The sequence below is a fragment of the Periplaneta americana genome, chromosome 13 (genome assembly GCF_040183065.1).
Source record: "Periplaneta americana isolate PAMFEO1 chromosome 13, P.americana_PAMFEO1_priV1, whole genome shotgun sequence".
Taxonomy (NCBI): Eukaryota; Metazoa; Arthropoda; class Insecta; order Blattodea; family Blattidae; genus Periplaneta; species Periplaneta americana.
The window spans coordinates 46,277,404-46,298,691 of record NC_091129.1 but is presented as its reverse complement, the minus strand read 5'-3'; the positions used below and the strand labels follow the sequence as shown (position 1 = coordinate 46,298,691).

The following is a 21,288-nucleotide window of genomic DNA, read 5'->3' as shown; positions in this document are numbered from 1 at the left end:
CAGCGTTGTAAGTTCTCATAATTAATGTATTTTAAAATGCACATTTCTCTGGAAAGCTATTCAAAACATAGCAAAAAGTTATTTGACTTTTTTGTTGCTCTTTACTGAAGGAATCATCCACCAGAATTATTTGCATTACTTACGGTTCACTCTGTATATATAAGGTGATGAACAAATTCTGTATACATAAAATCAATTTAAATATAATTTATAAACAGATATTTACTGATGTTATGTTAAGTTGTTGCAATTAATAAATGACGACTTCAGTGTGTTTACACTATAAATCAGCGGTCGTCAGCACACTGCACTCTCGGGCTAGCGTATCTTACCCTCAGGTCTCTTAAAGCACCAGCGTGCAACCGTGGCTGCTGACGAGTATGCTGTCTCCCTATGCTTTCTGCACGACTAATTTCGATATTGTTTTGCATCATCCTCTGAATCCTAGTGATTTCTTGCGCTATCTTCTGGTTTCTTATTGTGGTGAGTTGTGTTCATGATTGTATCGAAAAGGGTGTGTGTTCTGAAATTCAAATGATTGAATACAAATTTCCGCAAGAAAATAATTCTGTTCGATAAAAATGTTTCTAAGTAAAGTGAAATTTAAGGATTTCAGACTCCGCCTACTTCTGATTTCCTGTGGCAACAAATTCCAGGAACGGGCTGTGTACATTATGGAGGAAGCATTGCAGAGGAATATTTTATCGTCTGGTATTGATGGTACAATAGTATTGTATGAATATGGGTTACCGATCATTTTTCCGAAAAAGTACTTTTTCCCGAAGGCCGAAAGTTTCTATGTCAAGTTTTCCTAACACACATTTTCCGAAGTTTATTTTATTCGAATATCATTAGTTCCGAAATTTCAAATTAATTTAATAAAACACTAAGGAACATATCTTGTAAACTGTGATTTATTGAACGGAAAATTAAAAGGGAAATGAGTTCATAGTAGCAGTACCAGTACAGTAAAGGTTCATAAAGTGAAGTTATGGGCTAGATGACGAAGGTAATCCAACCGATGTCTTTTTTCCTTGTAAACCATGTACTTTACAGCAGTTGTTTTTATTCTCTTCTGATCAGTCAACCATTTATTCCTCGGCAGTACTTTGACTCGTCGTCCCATTCGGAATTCATTTATCATAACTTCACAATCGCCCTGTTCTTTTTGCAATTCTGACAGAGGAGAGTTTAAGTCAGGATGGTGTCTTCCAACCACTTGTTGCAACCTATTGTGGAAGCCTTCACTTAGATTGTTGGTCCCATGCTTATTTTGAATCGTGGCCTGATACTGATTCCATAAGTGCGGTGGTACTGCACGTTTTCTGCCAGAGCTGTTATGCCTGTAACGTAAGTGATGTCAAAGAAAGGCAGAATGGGTAGAATTTCATCGCAAGTGTGTTCTCGTAATTCTTCAAAGGTTTCGGAGAAATCTTCACATGGCACTAAGGCTAGGGATAGCATCATATGTATATGTATTTTCAGTTGCCTAATTTCAGGATAGTTACAGAGTTCTTACAATCCTTCTGCCTGAATGCGTCTATACACCAATTGTCCAATATGGAAGAAACAACAGGAAACAGATACAGCTGGTACAATTGCAGTGATACTGTTAATAATATTAGTCTAAAAACACCGTGAGATTTTTTGTGCTGCACTAGAATTTTGTATGCCGAATGTAACATGGCAACAACTCTTTATTGTGTTTAGTTATATTGTGCGATATGTATCTAAGCGACACGATTCGGAAAATCGGGTTTCGGAATATATGTATATTCGGAAAAATCGCTTCGGAAAAACAGAATTGGAAAATTTGTTTTCGGAACGTAGGAACATTCGGAATAAATGCTATTCGGAATATTCGATTCGGAAAAATAGATTAGAAAAAAAGGACCGCAAGGGAGAATATGAATTAAGGTCATTGTGGGATGATAAAAGTTTTAAGCGAGGAACCAGATAAATAAATGTGCAATGAAATTATTTAAAATTTGACACAACAGACAGAGTGAATGGAGTGAGTGGCTCTTTCGTCAAAGAAGCCAAGAAAATGTAAGATATATTCGGAGACATTACCACAACAGCGACTGTTAAAAATGAAGCGGACATTATGTATTATGAACACGATGAAGCTCAATGAAAATTTAAACTAAGATAACTATACAGAACATCGAAGTACCCAAAATAAAGCATTACCAGGGTCTTTACCAATATCCGTTTGATTTTAGAAGGATGTTTCTTCAGTCTTCTCAGTGAATGTAACCTTGAGAAAACTTTCTCTCAGAAATATTTTACCTGTACATAGTAGTTCAGATTTGAGTTAAAATGGAAGCCCGATTTTTAACAGTTGCAATGAATAGTATAGCGTAAAAACATTATTTAAAATAAATGGCAACAATTTATTCATGCTAATAGAGGATAGTCATATTTAATGTCAAAGTAAAATTACTTGCGTTTTATCTTTTTTAAACATTAGCCGGAATTTTCAATCCCAACTATTAACTCAAATAAGATTATTACTCAATTTTAAAGAAGAAAAGGATTGTGATAATACTGAGGTAGTCGTATTCAATATATTGTCTTAGAGTCAGTTATTTGCTTTGCCACATTTGCAAAAACGATGTGCTTTTGAGACGTTTCGTTAAACATTTCGTATATACTAATATGAGTTGCATATTTAAAATTATATTTTTTACACTTAGTTACGAAATGAACTTGATTGCATTAATATGTGAAAATACTCGTATATAACAAAATGGCCATTAATTCTTCACTAGAACTCCTAGAGCGTGAAGGTAATAATATTTTTGCGAGTTTCTGTTTTCTGGTACGTTCCGACTAGATAGATATACCAAGCATGCATAAATAATGCGTCAGCTGAAGCATAGTGACATTATAATCAAATTTCCTTCTACTGTAGAGAGATAATACGTTTACCGGTTGCAGCCATCTTACTTGTTTTTAAAAGTTTTAACACAAATGACCTCTACCACAAGTTTCAATGTTGAAGCACGTGAAGGATACTAGTCTTTAAACACTCGAGAAAGTAATTTTATAAAATGACACATTTTTGAAAGATCAAAAAATGTTACTGATTTTTCCTTCGTGATAGCAAAGTTTCACCAGTTACAATGCGAATTTGGAGCTTGTTTCTTTTGCTATTCGTATCAACTCTTGGACCCAAAGGTAAGTAATGATTAGTTCATTCAAGCTACTACTTAGTTCTTATGTTATTATTACAACTTAAATATTTAATTATAACCGAAGTTAATTTTACTAAAATGTTAGACCTTTGTTCTTAGTAAATTGTACTGTAATTTGAGTGTCTAAATATTCTTCATTAATAACCAATGCAAGTGACTATTCGAAAAATTTAAACTGTGTTATTATTGTTTATATGTTTGCATTTTCTTCAGTATACTTATAAAATATTTCACAATATCTTTCACTCTGGTTTTTGATTAATTTATATGATATGCAGAAATTGATGATTACTGCATAATGAATCTCTTTCTAAGAAGTTACACGGTTATTACAACACTCTTAAGAAAGGTTTAAGGATGTGCAAGAAATGAAATTCAAAATTATGTAGCTCTATCGCAATACAGTACTCATTAAAAACCAAATAGCTCCTGAATTTGCCTTTTATCTTGAGAGATTACTGAAAAATTAATTCTAGAAACCTGTTGACTTTAGTTATTTCTAGCTTGTTAAGAACAAGTTATTGTGGTAACTTAATTGCGAAAGCCTTAAAAGGAATTAATAATTTTTTAACATATATTCTATTTATTTATTTATTATTTACTGATTTAATGAGTTATTTATTATTTATTTATTTCATTATTCACTTAATTATTTGTTTATATATATATCTCAAGAAATGGACTAAGATTTATTTTAGATTTTGCAATATTTTCTGTTTCAAATGTACACCTACTTTTAACTTCATTATTTTCGCATACCTAAGAAATCATTTCGATATCGATTGTGTCTGCTTCAGTTCAACATACCTTGTAGGTCTATTGATATAAAACTCAAGAAGTTCCTTAAAATACTTTCCTTCATCAACTATGCTTTCAAAAAAATGTATTTAGGCTTTCAATATTGTAAATATTTTTAATCTTAAATAGGACAGAATTAATTAGTTCACCTGAATTTCGTTATTAAAATAATATCCTTAGAATCACTATCATAATCATTATCACTTTTATTTTTGAAGGTAAGAAATATATGGTCAGTCACATCCTTGTTTACGTGAAATATAACCAACGCTACTGAAACACATTAATATCACAAATCTCTCGTTACATTTTATGCAAAATGTAAAGACCTCATGTAAGTTAAGGGGAATAACATATAGGAAATCTCTTTTCTCATATTATTTTAAGTATAGCCTCTATTTCTCTAACATAGTTTCATATCAATGTATGAAGCCTTTTAAATAAAACATTTTCACTTTTGCCCTTTATAGTACAGTCGCAGAGATAAAAAAATTAAAAATGCAGTATTATAAAGAAAAATATATACAGTAGATCGCAAAAGTATTTTGTAGAAAGCATATATATCACAGTTACATAAAGATAAATATTGCATAGAGATAAATGCCAGTGGATAATTTAAAAGTTTGTATTTTTAATGCATTTAATACGAAAACATATTTAGTTTAACCTGAGTTATCTTGCGTAAAATAATACTGTAATTGAAAATTCTTCTACATCACAAGTAATTTGCCAGTCCAAGTATATAATAATAATAATAATAATAATAATAATAATAATAATAATAATAATAATAATAAGAATAATAATAATAATAATAATAATAATAATAATAATAATAATAATAATAATAATAGTAAAATAAAATTATTCTAGCTCTCAGAAAAAATCAGTATTTTCTTGCATACCTCCAAGCTTTGATTATAGCAACACATCTGTTTGGCACTGAATCCACAAGATTTTGCAATTTCTCGAGTAGAAGTTGTGACCATTCTTCCAATAAGGCAGCAAAGAACTGATCCTAATTTGAGTAACTTCTACGACGAACACGTCGATAAGATTAAGATCCGGACTCTGGCTTGGCCAGTCCAAAAGCTTGAAGTTTTATCTGGAAAGCATTTTTTTAAATGGCTGGAAGTGTATTTTGTATCATTGTCTTGCTGAAATTCCAATTACGTGGCATATTCTTCCTCCCATGTGGAACCATATTCTTTTCTAAAATGTCACTATGCAAGAAACGATCCATATTCCTTCTATTTAGACAAGAGGACTACACTTCTAGAAAAACATCCGCACATCAAAATGCTATCACCAACGTGGTTAATAGTCGATGCCTGGTATTTTTGTCGTCTCTTTGGTTTTTTGGTCGACATACACTTAACGACGTAAAGAATGGGCCGCCGACAAATTTTAAGATCCAGAGACATAACATTGCGCATGATCGTCTCGTCAAAGCCGTAGTTCACCAGGTAACACATAATAAAACCATTTAAATTTGCTGTATTTTGTTTAAGAGTCTAAATATGTTATACGTAAAATAGAAGGAAGGTTGTTAATAGTAGTAGCTCAAGGCTCGAATCTCCCAAAATCAGCTTCTTTTAATTACAAATTTACCATCATATAATGTCTCCCAAAGTTATATTTATGTGGCGGCATCTCTTAGAATATGTCCAAACTCTAACGAATAATAAACATCCCTCTATTTTCAAAGCAATACTCCTGTCTGTTAATGAACCGTTCTTTCTCGTCATTACGCTTAAAGATGGCAGAGAGACAATAACTCCGTCAACAAGTCATTGCCTGGTTCGCGTAGGTTATACTGCGTCGATGGCGGCCAGAGAGATTGGCGTTCCATTGTCATCTGCTAAGCGATGGCCTATAATTTTATCGAGAATGGTAAAGTTGTGAATCGTCCAATTCCTGGTTGGCCACGCATCTCTACAAGGAAAGAGGACGCCATGATATTAAGAGAAGTTGAGAACCACCCCTTTAGAACTGCCTCTCAACTCAAGATGGCGTTCAACTTTCCACGTTCCCCATATACCATGAGGAGACGTTTTACAGAGTGTGCCATACGGTGTCGTCGAGCTGTGAGGATAGAACATTTGACGATGGAGCGTGCTGTGGGTCGTGTAGCGCAGCCGTGGCGAAAATGTGACTAGCGAGCACATTGTGTACGAATAATGCGGTTAGATCTTCAATTTAAACGTACAGATTTACAATGTGATGTTAATTGAAAGCTAGATGTAAGGACTTGAAAAATGTTGAACTTTTCAAATCTTTGCCAAAAAATAAATATCCAAAGCTTCGTTCTTTCGTTTGCTCTATTGAAGCCATGTTCGCTACAACTTACTTTTGTGAAAAATTATTTTCAACAATGAACATAGTAAAAACCAAATTTAGATCTCGGCTGACAGACAAATATCTTTGCGATCACCTACGACTGGCAATAAGTGACATAATTCCTGATTTTGAAACTCTGTCGGAGAGACTTTCTTAAGACAGTGTTGATAGGTTGTGATAATGTGTCCTATGTTTCTTATTCATTTCTTTCTTCGTTACGCGTACTGAACATTAGTTTCTAATCTTATACTGTATAAAATTATATTTAAGTCCTTGACGCAAGGAATATGAAAATCCGTTAATAAGACAGACAGTTGCTTCACTTGCACGAACACATTTTCGCCACGTCTGGTGTAGCGTATATTACTCTCCGACAGGACTTCGATTGGCATTTTCTTCATTTATAGTGATTTAGCAATTATACAATTTAGTTAAATAATGTTATATTGTCAAGAGTCAAGATAGACTGAATAATCAATACTTTTTAATGCAACCCAAATGTTATATTAAGCTACTATCCTCTGTCATTTTCTCCTCCGAGGTAATTGTCTCCAGTAGCAACGATGGTCCTGCCCTAGTTTATCGTATGGATGGCTACCGATACGATGAACACTTCGTGAAACGACTTAACAGATCGGGTCGCGTGACTGTCGCGTGTTGGGAGTGGATGTCATACGATGGGGCAGGACTTCTGGAACGCATCCACTGTCGGTTTACGGCAGAAGTTTACAAACACATTTTGGAAAATGTAATGATCCTTCCGTCCGAGAACGATATCCAGAAGGAACACTTTTCCTCTAGCAGGATAATCACCCTGCACACACCGCCAACTGGATTCAGAGATGGTTTACGAGAAGACCTGATATCGACCTGGTCGATTGGCCTCCAAAATCACCAGATATGAATTCGATTGAAAATTTGTGAGCTACAGTCAAACGGATCCTACGCTCTAATTGGGCAGAACAATCACCCGTTCGGACAGCTGACGAGGTGTGGTACAGAGTTCCAGATGCGTGGGAGGAGGTGGCCATGAATTCAGACCTGTTCCATAATCTTGTGGACTCCATGTCGCGTAGAATGAGGGTAGTTGTTGACGCAGGTGGTTTGTGGACGAATACTAGTCCCCCACCATAGGCCTTTTTTCTTAATATATTAACAAATTGTTTATTTTTTGTTTATTTAATTATTTATTTATATTTGATATGCGTCTGGATTTTTAGTATTCAGTAGTATTTTAGTAGTATTTATTTATTTAACCTGATAGAGATAAGGCCGTCAGGCTTCCTCTGCCCATCTACCAGTGGATTACAACTATAATATGAAGAATAATATTACACTTAATATTAAATGTACAATTACAATTACAATAAAAGTCAAAGTACGAAAAAATTACCTGGTTAATGAAAGCTAGACAATTTATCATAGAAGTTATGAACATGGTATATTTTTTTGTACTTGATGAATTACAAATTAAACCTAGAGTAATACAATTGTATAGTGATGAAATTACAGGATATTGAACTATTCTGTGATAGATTAAGAGAACTATTTACAAGAAACCATGTCTGAACGAGTCTCAATTACTGACCAATCCCTAGTATGATTGCGTTTGAATTCAATTTTATTTCGACAGTCCCTCATGCTAGCAGGTAGCGAATCCCAGAGTCTTTTTTTTATTTTATTGAGTTATTTTACGACGCTGTATCAACATCTCAGGTTATTTAGCGTCTGAATGATATGACGGTGATAATGCCGGTGAAATGAGTCCGGGGTACAACACCGAAAGTTACTCAGCATTTGCTCGTATTGGGTTGAGGGAAAACCCCGGAAAAAACCTCAACCAGATAACTTGTCCCGATCGGGATTCGAACCCAGGCCACCTGGTTTCGCGGCCAGACGCGCTGACCGTTACTCCACAAGTGTGGACTCCCAGAGTCTTGGCGGGACTATTATGAAAGATGAGTATGAGGAGGTGCGGTGAGATGGTATTGTTAGTATTGTTTCACTGCGAGAGCGTGTGTTCAGATTAAAGTGTGAAGGAAGGCAAGTGCAGCGAGATGACAGGTACGAAGGAATAGAAGAGTTCAAGATTTCGAAGAGAAAGAGAAGTGAGTTTTTTAGGATGTGAAATAAATATTTTTGTTTACACAGGCCAAATCTCGTCTATTAATAGCCCACAGGTGACGGGCAAAAATAGTTTTACAATGCACGCCTAACGAAGTTTATGAACAAATGCCATTTTACATTTAAACTAATAAATTAATTAAAAACAAAAATAAATATAAATAATTTTACCGTGACGGTAGGCGAACTCACAACATATAACACAGATGTCAGACATCTTACCACTGGTCCATACACAACACGCAAGGTTGCAAAGGTTTGTTTATATCAGATCCAGCAAAAAAAAAAAAAAAAAAAACATGGGCACACCCCCAAACAAACCAAAGCTTGTGAGAACCAAATACCCATAAACAAAGAAAAGATTTTTTTTATTCTGATTTTGAAGTTGAAGTACCGAGACAGTCTCCAAAATCAAAAGCAGAACTCTTCATTCTACAATTTTTTTGCTGAAGAATTTGAGAATTGGTACGTATTGCGCAGATATCAGGAAATAAGACATGTTTTTTTTTAATACAACACTCCACTATCTTCTTGTGGGCCAGTGGAAAGAATGTTTTCGTATGCTACCATGATCAATCTTCCTAAATTTGAACTGCGTGTTACACTGAAGGCAAATCTAACAAGCAATTTGCAAGAAGATAAATCTAATTAAACATGTGATTCAGTTCTGTAACGTATGGAATAAAAGTTCTTCTTTTCTAGATTTGAAATCTTGTGTTTATTTGGTCATTTATTAATTACAAAAATTAATGCAATTACAGTTAACAATTAACACTTTTATACAAGCAATTAACAAATAATATTTTAATTGATAATTGTAACTGAAAAGGTAAAATGAAATTCAATTGTTAATTGTTAATACAATTAAATTTTGCCCAACACTACTGTGAATTGAAGTTGATTATGTCATCCCATCCTTTTAAAATTTTCAGACTATTAGATCGCAATAAGACACGAACAATCTAGAAGTGTGTAATAAAAGCGAAAAGTGTCATATCTGGGAAAGTGTCCACAGACATTTCTCAAAAGTACAACAAATCGGCATTGCGCACTGACACAATACCAATGGCTACTACAACGGTGTAAGGGGTTTGGAAAAAATAAAGACAAAAGATGCTTGTGAGAACCATGGAAAACACAATGATATTAGGCACATGATGAAAACCGTCGGCAGCCTTTGACGACTAGTAAACTCTGGGATCTGTATCGGCGCGGCGAGTAGCTAAGGAACACGTGAAAACATTATATGTGTAAAGTGGAACGACGATGGCGATAGGAGTTAGGGATAGAGCCATCCACCCGTCGGACAATCGCACGTATTCATGGTAAGTTCGAAATGGATGGCACCGTGAGTGATGTACACAAGGAACGACCTAGGAGACGTCGCTTAGCAACAGACCCTGTGTCCTCTAATGAGGTAGCCTATTACAACGATTCACACGACCACCGCAGAAGTCTGTCAACCATTGTGCACATGAGACGGGAGTTAGCCAATCGAGCATATAACGAATTCTGAAGAAAGCGAAATGGAAAGTGTTTAACCCACGATTGTGACACACCATAAATGAGGATGATCCTAATCCACTCATGCAGTACTGCGAGTGTTTTCGAAACAAGGTACGTGAAGATGCGTATTTTGGGGGACAGTTTGTGTGGTCCAATGAAGCTCAGTTTAAACGGTACAACCAACCGTCATACCATATTGTGTCCACTGGGCTCCGAACAACCCGCACGTTTATATGGAAAAGCATTCAACTTAGCAGAGATTAATGTCTGTGCGGACTGACATGCAGGGAATAATTGGACCATTATTTTTTTTTATTTTTTTTTTTTGTATAGTCACTGGTCTCGCGTACCACGACATGCTGTATTAATCCACTTTACAGGCCATCCGTGAGCTTTATGCCATCCGTGAGCTTTATACAAATGAGGAATTTTACTTCCAGCACAATGGCGCACCACAACGCTCTCACTGCAATCTACGTGCCTATTTAGATGACGTGCTACCAGGACATTGGGTAGGACGAAGGGGTGCTGTTGAACTTCCACCACATTCCCCAGACTTAATCCCCCCTCGATTTCTACCTGTGAGAAACAATGAAGGATGTGATGTACAGCAGAAAACCAGCTACACTGCCTGCACTAGGTGAAGAAACTGAGACGGCTTGTAAAGAAAACCCTATGAATACTTTAGCTGCTGTTGTTCGTGCAGTGGTTCACTGTAACGAATGCTAATGGTGGGCATTTTGAGCACCTAAATTGAATCCAGTAGTTAAAATTATATGTAATATATCCATAAATCTAGTAATATAACTGCATGCCAATATCGTGCATATAATATTCATGCTGAAGAATATAGAAGTTTAGCCTACTAGACACTATCCCGAAATTAATAGTGAAATAATTCCAAATTTTCGTATTTTATTAATCTATTACAAAGGGAACAAGGACATATAATCCGATACTGGAAAAATATATCTTAGGCTTCGTTATAAATAATGTTCTCAGCGGTGATAGTATTTGGATATCAGTTTCAGGAGCCATTCTAAATATCACAACGACTGCATACAACAATTTTCCTAAACCACTTGTCACTTGTGATATAATCAAACTGTGCTACAAATGTTGGAGATATTTTAATGTTAATTATTTCTACTTCACCCAATAACTTTAACTCACAAATATTGTTGATACATACATTTTGTGACAAAACAAGTCGCTTCATATGTGGAATGTGTGCAGTTATACAAATTTATATAGACGAAAATAATGAGTTAACCACTTTGAACAGTAGGTTAAGGAAAGGTACGAATATTTTCGTAATAATTTTAATATCATTGCTAGTTTTCCCCATTTTCGGAATGATACTATATTTTCTATTTCTATGGCATTATTGTAACAAAATATATAACAGGGAGGTGTATTTTCCATTTTTATTAATTTTAATTATTAATTGAAAATGGGATTGAAAATGTGCGTGTTTGGTAGGTAATTTCGTGATAGGGGTACCTAATTTCGTGATAGTGGTAAGGCAATTTCGTGAATGAAAGGAATACATAGTTATTTCATATTAGGCTTACTGTATATTTATATAAATTCACAATAGGGTTTATAAACACTAACTATTTGATGACCTCTTATTTATGCAAGCCTATAAATGTATTTCAATGATATAGAATATTTCATAAACTTTAACAATGTATAGGATTGTTCATGAAAAAAAAATATATCCCAGACTACTGTCTTTGATCTATATTAGGCTCAATAAAGAACAACAATGAAACAAAGAATAAAATATGAAACATAAACACATTGATGACAGTTATTTAGAGATAGCCCTATTTTGATTAATTTGAAATTTTACAGGAACTGTTGATGTAAAAATAAGAATCGTCTGGACAGCAGTCTCTCAAACATCTTAGAGCTAATAAAGTTAAAAACATTAAACAAAGAACAAAACATGAAACAAACACATTTACGACTCTTTTGAGTTCTTGGCAGCAAGATTTTCAGGAGCCCTTATTGTGAGATTGTACATCCGTTTAAAATGAAACTACAATCATTTTCTGGCACTTTCGCTATCTGCATTCAACAAATATCCTCGCCTGTCACTCCTGGTCATCTGGTGTACCGCTTTTATAATTGGAACCGTCAAGCCAAATCCCAACTCTCGCATTTACATAGGCCTAATAAGAAGGGGATCGGAAAGTAACGCACAATAATTTTTTTCTGCGTTGGCACTGAGGCTGGAATGTTGACATTTCACCCAGATATAATTTCAAGTTTTCACTACAGACCATTTGTTTTGCATGTGCAGCTCTAGAGCGAGAGAAGCGTGTGTGTGAACTACGCAACAAAGATGGCGCGCATGTTACTGTCGTCAACTTGTGAAGAGCAGCGAAGTGATGTGCGATTTTTGTGGGCTAAAGGACATAACCCGAGTGAAATTTACAGGAACATGTGTGGCTGTACGGGGAAGACTGTATGGACGGTAGCAATATCTCCTGGTGGTGCGCATTCTTCGCAGACGGCCGTGAGAACCTCTGTGATTCGCCACGTTCCGGGAGGCCGATAACAGCTGCAACCCACAGTCTATGCAGCGGAATGTCACAGGTATTGAGGCGGCAATTTTGAACGAAGGCGGATCCAACTGCGAAACTTATGTCAGCAGTTCAACATTTCATACGATATCGTGCATGACGCATTGAAATTTCATAAAGTTAATGTCCGCTGGGTGCCTAAGAACCTGACAGGCGACCACAAGGGCTAGTGAGACCACTTAAGGCATTACGCTGCAGAACGAAAACATGCTGCTTCCCCAGTAAAGAAAAAATTTAAAGTGATGCAATCTGCTAAAAAAGTGCTTGTGACATGAGATGTGCATGGTGTTTTGTTGATGGACGGGGCCACTGTGAATGCGGCAGTCTATATTCAAGTGCGTCATGTCCTTCGTGACAAACGCCGTAACATTAATGCTGAACATGTCAAACTTCTTCATGACAATGTTCGCCCCCATGTTGCCGCTTCTGTTTGTGAGAAAATCGACACATTTAGTTGGGAGGTGCTCCAGCATTCACCATACAGTCCAGACCTTGCACCGTCGGATTTTCATCTGTCTGGTCCCATGAAGAAATTCCCGGCCAGCTATCGCTTTGCGACCGATGCAGAAGTGCAATGAACTGTCTGCAGATAGCTATACTCCAACCGAAAGGACTTCTATGAACAGAATATACTGAAACTGGTACCATGGTGGGAGAAATGTGTTGAGAAACGTGGAGCTTATGTAGAAAAGTAGCTGAAAGATATTTGGGTATTTTTTTTATTTTTGTTTACCTATTAAACGTTTTCTGTATTATTGTGCGTTACTTTCCGATCCACCCTCATGTAATTAACATACAACCATACTTCTAGATCAGACGTAAGAGCAAAAAGCCTTCCTAATTTAGGAATCTGATTTCCATTACTATCATTTCTGCTCATGAAATCTTTGAGTGACCTCCATGACACATCCATTTTTTTTTTTGTAGCGTTATAGCTAGATAGTTTCTGCTCCCTCGCCATTTTGGCGGCTTCAGTAAGTTGATTGCACCATATTTAATGTATTTAATTCTCTTTTCCCATGTTACACCTAAAATCAAAATAGGGTAGGTAATTTCGTGATAGCTACTAAAAGATAGAATTAAAGTACGTTTTACGGGTAATAATTTTCTTCAAATAAGTTTTTCTGGCGAAGGAACAGAAACCTTGCTATGGGCCGAAATAAGGAGGCTTGCTCGCCCGCCATCACTTTCACGAGAAGAAAGCTAAGAAATCGCATCCATTTCCTAAGCTTTAATTGACGCCATTAACTTCAGTAATATAATCTAAATATATGTACAGTTAGAGGAATTCAAGTACTATAGTATATGGGTAGTTCAAGTATGGACTTCTTACTTTAAATATGTGCTCAGTAATCACTGTAAAATTACAAAAAGTTCAGAAACTACCGAAATTCTTAAGAAAATCAGCGCACAATACAACTTTCTGTCATGGCCAACACAGCAAACTAAGATCGAATCGATCATGTTTCGCCATCCATGACACAATGCAGTATTACTACCAGACGCTAGAACTATTTCCTACAGTAGGCATGTTCTTGAAAGCTTTTAAAAAATTATCACGAATATAGCTATATCACGAAAATACCTTTGCTTACCCCATAGGCATATTTGAAATGTTCATAACCATAGTGGGCCAAGCGCCATTTACTAAAACCGTAGAAAACAAGGGCTAAAATGAAGTTATTACCATAATTCAATGGAAACATGTAGCAAGTAATATGAAGTATACACATTAAAACTAAATGATATGTCAATCTTCATTAAACTATGGTATTCACTTAAATTTAACCCTTGCTTTCTCCGTGTTTAATAAGTGGCGCTTGGCCCACTATGGCTCTGAACCCTGAATTTAATTTTTCAATCATCTGACTGTGGCAAACTGATGTGGTTCCTGCTTTTGGAGTGTCTCCGAGCGTTATGAGCAGGCTGCAAGACTTTGGACCCGATACAAGAAGTTTACTGTGCATGCACTATAGGTTGTTGACTCGTTGCAGGTAGATAGAGATCTGTTGAAATAACAACGTTGATATTTAGAGTAGATACGGTAGCATGGGGAAACACACATATGTACATTCTGAAAGTAAATATACATTACATAATGATAATGCCAAAATAATGTGAAAAGCATTTATTCTCCTGTCTTTTATAAGCATTTGTGTTTAATTATAATGGTGCAAATAAGCATGTAGCAATTTTATTTTTTTCATTTATCCTATTGGTCGTCTTTAGGAAGTGCAGTTACATTACCGAATTACAATGTAACTACTACAAGATACATTCTCAGTGTCTCAAACGTAAATCATTTCAGTTATCTGCCAAAGTTTGTACTGTACAAAGCTGCGCTCTACGTCGCATGACGTGATAGGAGCAAAACGAAAAAACCTAACATCATTACAGTCTCTAAGAGACATTCCTTTATTCTCGGGTGACTCTATGTCCACTAATTTGCTGTGTATGTTACACAATGTTCCATATTCGTTATTTCTACATAAAATTGATTTCCACTTCTGTTTTACAAGTTCAGTAACCGGTGTACTTGATGTCTCATTAATTCTCTGCATTATTTTCTAAATTAATTTGAGGGCTTCCGACATCTCTTGCTCTGACTTCTCTAACCGTGTAATAGTTTCAGACACAGTTTGTATGAAAACCAAATTATTCGTCAGAACCTTCAAATCCAGAGCGTTTTCCTTTGCGTATTTGTTGGCATTCATTCTACAGTACCCCCACCCACTGTACGCTTTATCACTGTAACTTACTCAGTACGCAGTTATGCGGATTTCCCACTGAACTGCTCTATCGGGTCCGAAGTCTCGAAGCCTGGTTATGAGTAACCATTCTAAGCGAGAAAGGGAACAGGGAAGGTGAAATAAACACCAAGAACTAGAAGACCGAAGAAGAGTCCGTACGCCAGTCTTGGGACTGTCCAGACCTCTATAATGACGACTATCAGTTAAAAATCTAACTAAATACTTACAGTACGTAAACGTGTTCATAATGTGTGTATTTAAGACGTATGTGCAATGTCCGACGATACGATCATAATTCACCATTTTTCGAATCTTTATATTAGCACCGACTCAACGATCGCAGAAATTTACATTGTCTTTCTCTTCTAGTTCAAATTCTGCGCACCTCAATCCCAAGTTATCTGTCGTCTTGTATATTTATGCACCAATAACTTAAATACTCGATCTCAGATTACCGGTACATTGAGTATACCTCATCATAACACTTCCCGATGCTCATCATTCACAGTTTCAATTTATCGTCATTGGAACTCCTTACCTCAGTTTAAATGGCTGTCAGACACTTACTAATTTCAAAACTCGGTTGTTAAATAGGTAACTTAGACTGTGAGCTTTCCTAAAATATATTTTTTTTATAATATATGATTTTTATTTTTAACATGTAAGTTTATTTTATTATTTTAACAATTACTTCGATTCACATTACTGTAATTGTTTGAGTCTTAGAATTATATGTAACTAAACTTGTTTTCATTTTGATATTATTATTGTTATTATTATTATTATTATTATTATTATTATTATTATTATAAACCTATATGTTCCTATATTTCTTCCATTTTTATATTTGCTATTGTTCTAATACTGGTTGACTGGAAGGCTTTATGCTCTAAACCCTGTCAGTAGAAATAAATCTACTAAATAAATAAATAAATAAATAAATAAATAAATAAATAAATAAATAGCATAGTACGTCATTTCTGTTGCCAATCCATGCTACTGTGGCGAACTAAGAACCATAAGGGCGTCTAGAACATATTATATGCTCGCCTCTAGCAAACGTCTTGCAGTATAGCGGCTTATATTGACGGAGGTAGCATATTGAAGTTTACTAGCTAGTTGCCGTGTCTTGTAAAATGGATGTTTTCTGCCTGAAGGTTCAGGTAGCTGTCTTCTCCATCTTTCGTGGAAGTGGTTTCGCTCAAGCAGGGGCGGCCCGTCCTTATATGCTACAGTGCTACAGCACAATGATAATTTTTGCTCAAATAATGTATTTGCAATACCATAGTATTTGATCTGCCATTTGACAATTTCCCGTGGTTATGTTCACGACGCGTTATAGAGTGTTTAATCTTCGCTCTTTGCTGCCTCAGGCGGTACGTTGTGCTACTCAAAACTCTACATGAGAATGTAGACAACTAATGCGCATGTGCGAAGCTGAAATCACTGCTCTGATTGACTATTTTTACGCGGGGAAGTGCTGTAGTCAGCTTCAGCACAACGCAGCTTGGAGATTACAAAAGTAAAGCGTAACGAAAGAATGCTTGTTTGTGGAAGCACTCGGAACTATGTACAATGTGTTTGGTAATTCAAGTGTCCGACCGCTGCTGCCATCTACCTGGTTTTTGAGGTTCCTCCTGAATCAGTCTAGAAAATTGAAGCCAAGGAATTATGTGACAGTATAATTCAGGAAACTACTTATCGTTTCAGTCTTTAACCTACCTAGACGCAACAAAATTATTAAACAGCAAATTTTTTTGACAATTTTTCGCATAATTTTTCTGAACGCGAACTTGAAGTTGCTGTCAACAGCTATACTGCACTGAACAAAAGAGTGTTAAAGATACAACTTGGAGTTCTATACGAAAGACTCGACTTCCGGAATATAGATGGAGCTGTTCAATAGTTACAATACATAACACAGCCTCCAACAATTCACAGGATTCATTCTGTGAAGTAACGAAGTTGTTAAATATTTTGGTCACAATACCAATGACCACTGCTGAGCCAGAAAGATGTTTTTCTTTCTTTAAACGCATAAAAACGTTTTTAAGGAACACTATGTCCCAGGATCGCCTCACTGCTCTTGCAATACTGTCAATAGAAAAGAGTATGATGTCCAAGATGGAGGGGTTTAACTCCAGGGTAATTGACAAGTTCTGAAGTAGGAAGGAACGCCGTATGGACTTCATATTTCGTCACTAGGCGAGTCTCAAATTTAGATAAATACATATAAGTGTATACAATAGGCCGATATAGAGATTGTAGCACACTCATTATTTTGACCAACTGCCGCTACTGCGCTCAAGTGTAGGCCTACAAAGAGGATACTGTTAAGGCTGCATCAAAGTTCTTTGACAAAGAAAATGATAAAATATTTTATCAAAGATTATTTATTAAAAATAGGATTTGGGGTATATTACACTACATAAAATCTTTTGTAAAATCTTTCATCAAAGATAACCTAAAATTATGAACAAAACTCAACTAACACTTGTTCCACAACAGTGAACACGTGTTCCGAGGATTTGTTGATACTAATATTTACGCGTAAAGTTTATTATTTGTTAATACTAATATTTACGCGTTAAATTTATGATTTGTTGATACTAATATTTACGCGTTAAATTGGTAACGCCATGAATGAAGAACAGTAGTATACTTGTTCAGCTGCGACTAGTTCAATATTATTACATAATCATTTTACTGAAAAATAAACAGAAAAACAAAAGCCTGCGGGTTAAACCGTGAATTGCAAAACTTGATAAGAGAGGTATCCACCAGAACTTACTGAAAGAGCTACAATGCGAGGACTTGAAAAGTTATACAAATTAATGTAAATTATTATTATTATTATTATTATTATTATTATTATTATTATTATTATTATTATTATTATTATTATTATTATACAAAACATTTATTTACAACATTTAATTTCCTTCTCACTCCGATATCAGAATTTTTGTGGTAGCAACAGTCCAGTTATATTTGCGTTCCGTCATATTTGTTTCAAAATATAGAAATCTTTTATCAAAGATAACTTTTATAAAAGAAAACCCATTACAATGTTATGTATTTTATAAAAGATCTTTATCAAATAACTTTGATAGTGTAATAGCAGCCTAAATGCGTTGTGTTCCATAGAGCCATAGATTGACATTTTAAATTTGTGGACGACAGTGCCAGACACCACTGGGCTAACATCTTGCTCGAAAGAGTTGATGAACTCGGCTTATATTCCACTTCCACCTCGGTAACTTGTTCCACTTCCACCTCGGTAACTTGATCAAAACCCTATCGAGCAAGCTTGGAGAAAACTGCAGAGAGCCCTGGAGATCTATTTCCCAACTCCACGGACAGTAGCAGAATATTAGTCAATGTTCTTCGTTGTTTATGACAAAACATACCCATAGGAGAGCTGAAGGACCTTTTTTTTAGTAGGTTATTTACGACGTTGCGTCAACATCTTAGGTTATTTGGCGTCTGAATGAGATGAAAGTGATAATGCCGATGAAATGAGTCCGGAGTCCAGCACCGATAATTACCCAGCATTTGCTCACATTGGGTTGGGGGAAAACCCCGGAAAAACCTCAAGCAGGTAACTTGCCCCAACCAGGAATCGAACCCGGGCCACCTGGTTTCGCGGCCAGACGCGCTAACCGTTACTCCACAGGTGTGGATTAAAGAACCTTGTAGAGAGTATGTCAAGAGAGATAAAAGCAGTCATCCAGGCAAGGGATATGTGGACACTGTACTAGAAACAGAAAATAACCTTTCTTTCTTCTTGCAGCTGTGATGTGTTTTCGTGTTTAGTGTTGCAACCTTAAAAATTCTATATTAAAAGCGTATTTTCTTAATATCATAATGCAATAATGAGAAGGTAATATGAATAAAAGAATTACATGAAAAATTCATTTTACACAGGAAGTGTGCAGTATTAGGAGTGTAGAATTTTACTTTCATTAAAATGTTTCGGGGCACGCGGTAACGTCGCTATAAAGGCGTTGTGCTGCGTGCTGGAAAGTCGCGGCTAATATTTTAGATGGTATCATTTTGAGCCTAAACTCCTACTACAAAAAAAGGATAAAAGAATATAATTTACCTGCTGTCTTCCTCCGACGAGTTTAGTGCTGGGATCTGAGGTATTCTTGCCATCGATGCGGGAGGGTTGCAGGTAGACTCTTTTGTTGCTACAGACAAGCCGAGCCGAGCGGAGTGGGAAGTATTAATCGTCCAAAAATATGCAGTCTTCAGTTTGTAGTAATGTGTGAATATTTCATATACATATTGTTTACTTAGGCTATGTGATTTTGTTATAAATATATTAAATATACTGTTGCAATTTTTGCTCAAACATCGCCCTGATGTTAGCTATGTTAATATTAACTTATATAAATTACTCATATTAAATATTTCACCGTTACAAGTCATTTTTAAGGAAACATGCTGTGGAAAGTGGGTTAACGAGACGAGTAGATATTTTAGCGTACAATGCTGACACTAAACAGGACATCATTGTGGACCCCACGATACGTTTTCAAGTAGAATGGTCATCAGTCAGCCGAGGTCCACCTTGAGAAGAAGTCGATCTATGAGCCTACAGTCAACTATTTCAAGCTGAAATATGCCTTAATTCACGTTGAGGTATTCGGCTTGCTCATAGGTACTTGAGGGACTATACCAGCTTCTTTCGAAGAATTTCGACGGCAGTTTGCTCTGCCAACATCTCTGAGAGATGACATTGTGATAACTATGTTAAAAAAATCCTGCCAAATCCTAATTAATCACATGGTGCCACATTAATAGCAATTGTAATATTTCACGCCCTTTTCTTTGTTTCCCTTTTTTAAAACTTAATATCTATGTTTACATATGTATAATAATTTTTTTGAGGATATACTGAGTCCGTAAGGGCTCCCTCAATGGGGGGAAGTTTAATAATAATAATAATAATAATAATAATAATAATAATAATAATAATAATAATATTATTATTATTATTATTATTATTATTATTTTAAATTGATTACTTTACAAATTTAATTAAATTCTACTAATCTCTCAATTTTATAGTACGATTCTTCTTTTCATTTATATTATTGTAGTTTTATTATGATTTTATGTTTATTTATTTTATTCTATTTGTATTTCTGATGGTGTAATGGCCTTAACTTCACCAGAATAAATAAATAAATAATTGACTAAATAAATAAATAAATAAATAAATAAATAAATAAATAAATAAATAAAATGTTCTACAATACTTTCCTTCTCTGAACACGTAAGTACGAATGGTTGTATCTCTATGTCGCCAAAAATAGTTAGAAAACTAATAGGCATACTGCTCTCGTAAATCGGGCGAATGTTTTCAGTATGATTGTACTTCCTTCCAGACTGGCGATGTCACTGTTCCCTCCCACTCCAGTACCGCGCTAGACTAGTCGGAACCGCATTCCTCTCAGCCCTAAACTCCTCAGAGGATGACTAGTAATTCTAAAGTTATTTTTCACTATTGCGCAATTTAGTAGTTCTTCAAAAATAGAAACATACAATCCAGACGATGTTAATGTGTCTATTCTAAACTCATTATAAAGTATATTCCTACAATATTCATTACAGCAGAAGACAGTTGATCCAATCGGACAAATACTTGTGTATCAGGGTTTATTAGATTATATAGTGCTCCAGGGAAGTCTCTCCGCACTGGAGACAGCGGAGTGTATGCGCTTGCAACTGCAGTTATGTTGGTAGCATCAGCCGGGCCGGGTCATTGCCACATCCTTGAGTGGGGGCTGCTTAGCTAACGGTATCAATTGAGGCCAGACTAGGTGTACTGCAGTCTAATTGTGAATGAGTGGTGGCTAAAGACTACTAGTGACAATGCTTTCTACTGAAGAAAGAGCGTTTTTCGCTAAGGTGGTAAGTTTACGGAAAATGTGAAACAGAAATTTCGTTTGCGTTTTCCTAATTCCA

At 35.6% G+C, this 21,288-nt stretch overlaps 1 protein-coding gene across 1 annotated transcript in view; it reads left to right on the top strand.

The window, feature by feature from the left end:
* The first annotated feature begins 2,926 nt into the window (after nt 1-2,926).
* LOC138711845 (uncharacterized) overlaps nt 2,927-21,288 on the top strand; it is a 41,765-nt gene continuing 23,403 nt past the window's right edge. The window contains exon 1 of the mRNA XM_069843106.1: nt 2,927-3,183. Within this exon, the coding sequence (XP_069699207.1) occupies nt 3,129-3,183 (55 nt within the window). The 5' untranslated portion in view covers nt 2,927-3,128. The remainder of the gene's footprint in view (nt 3,184-21,288) is intronic.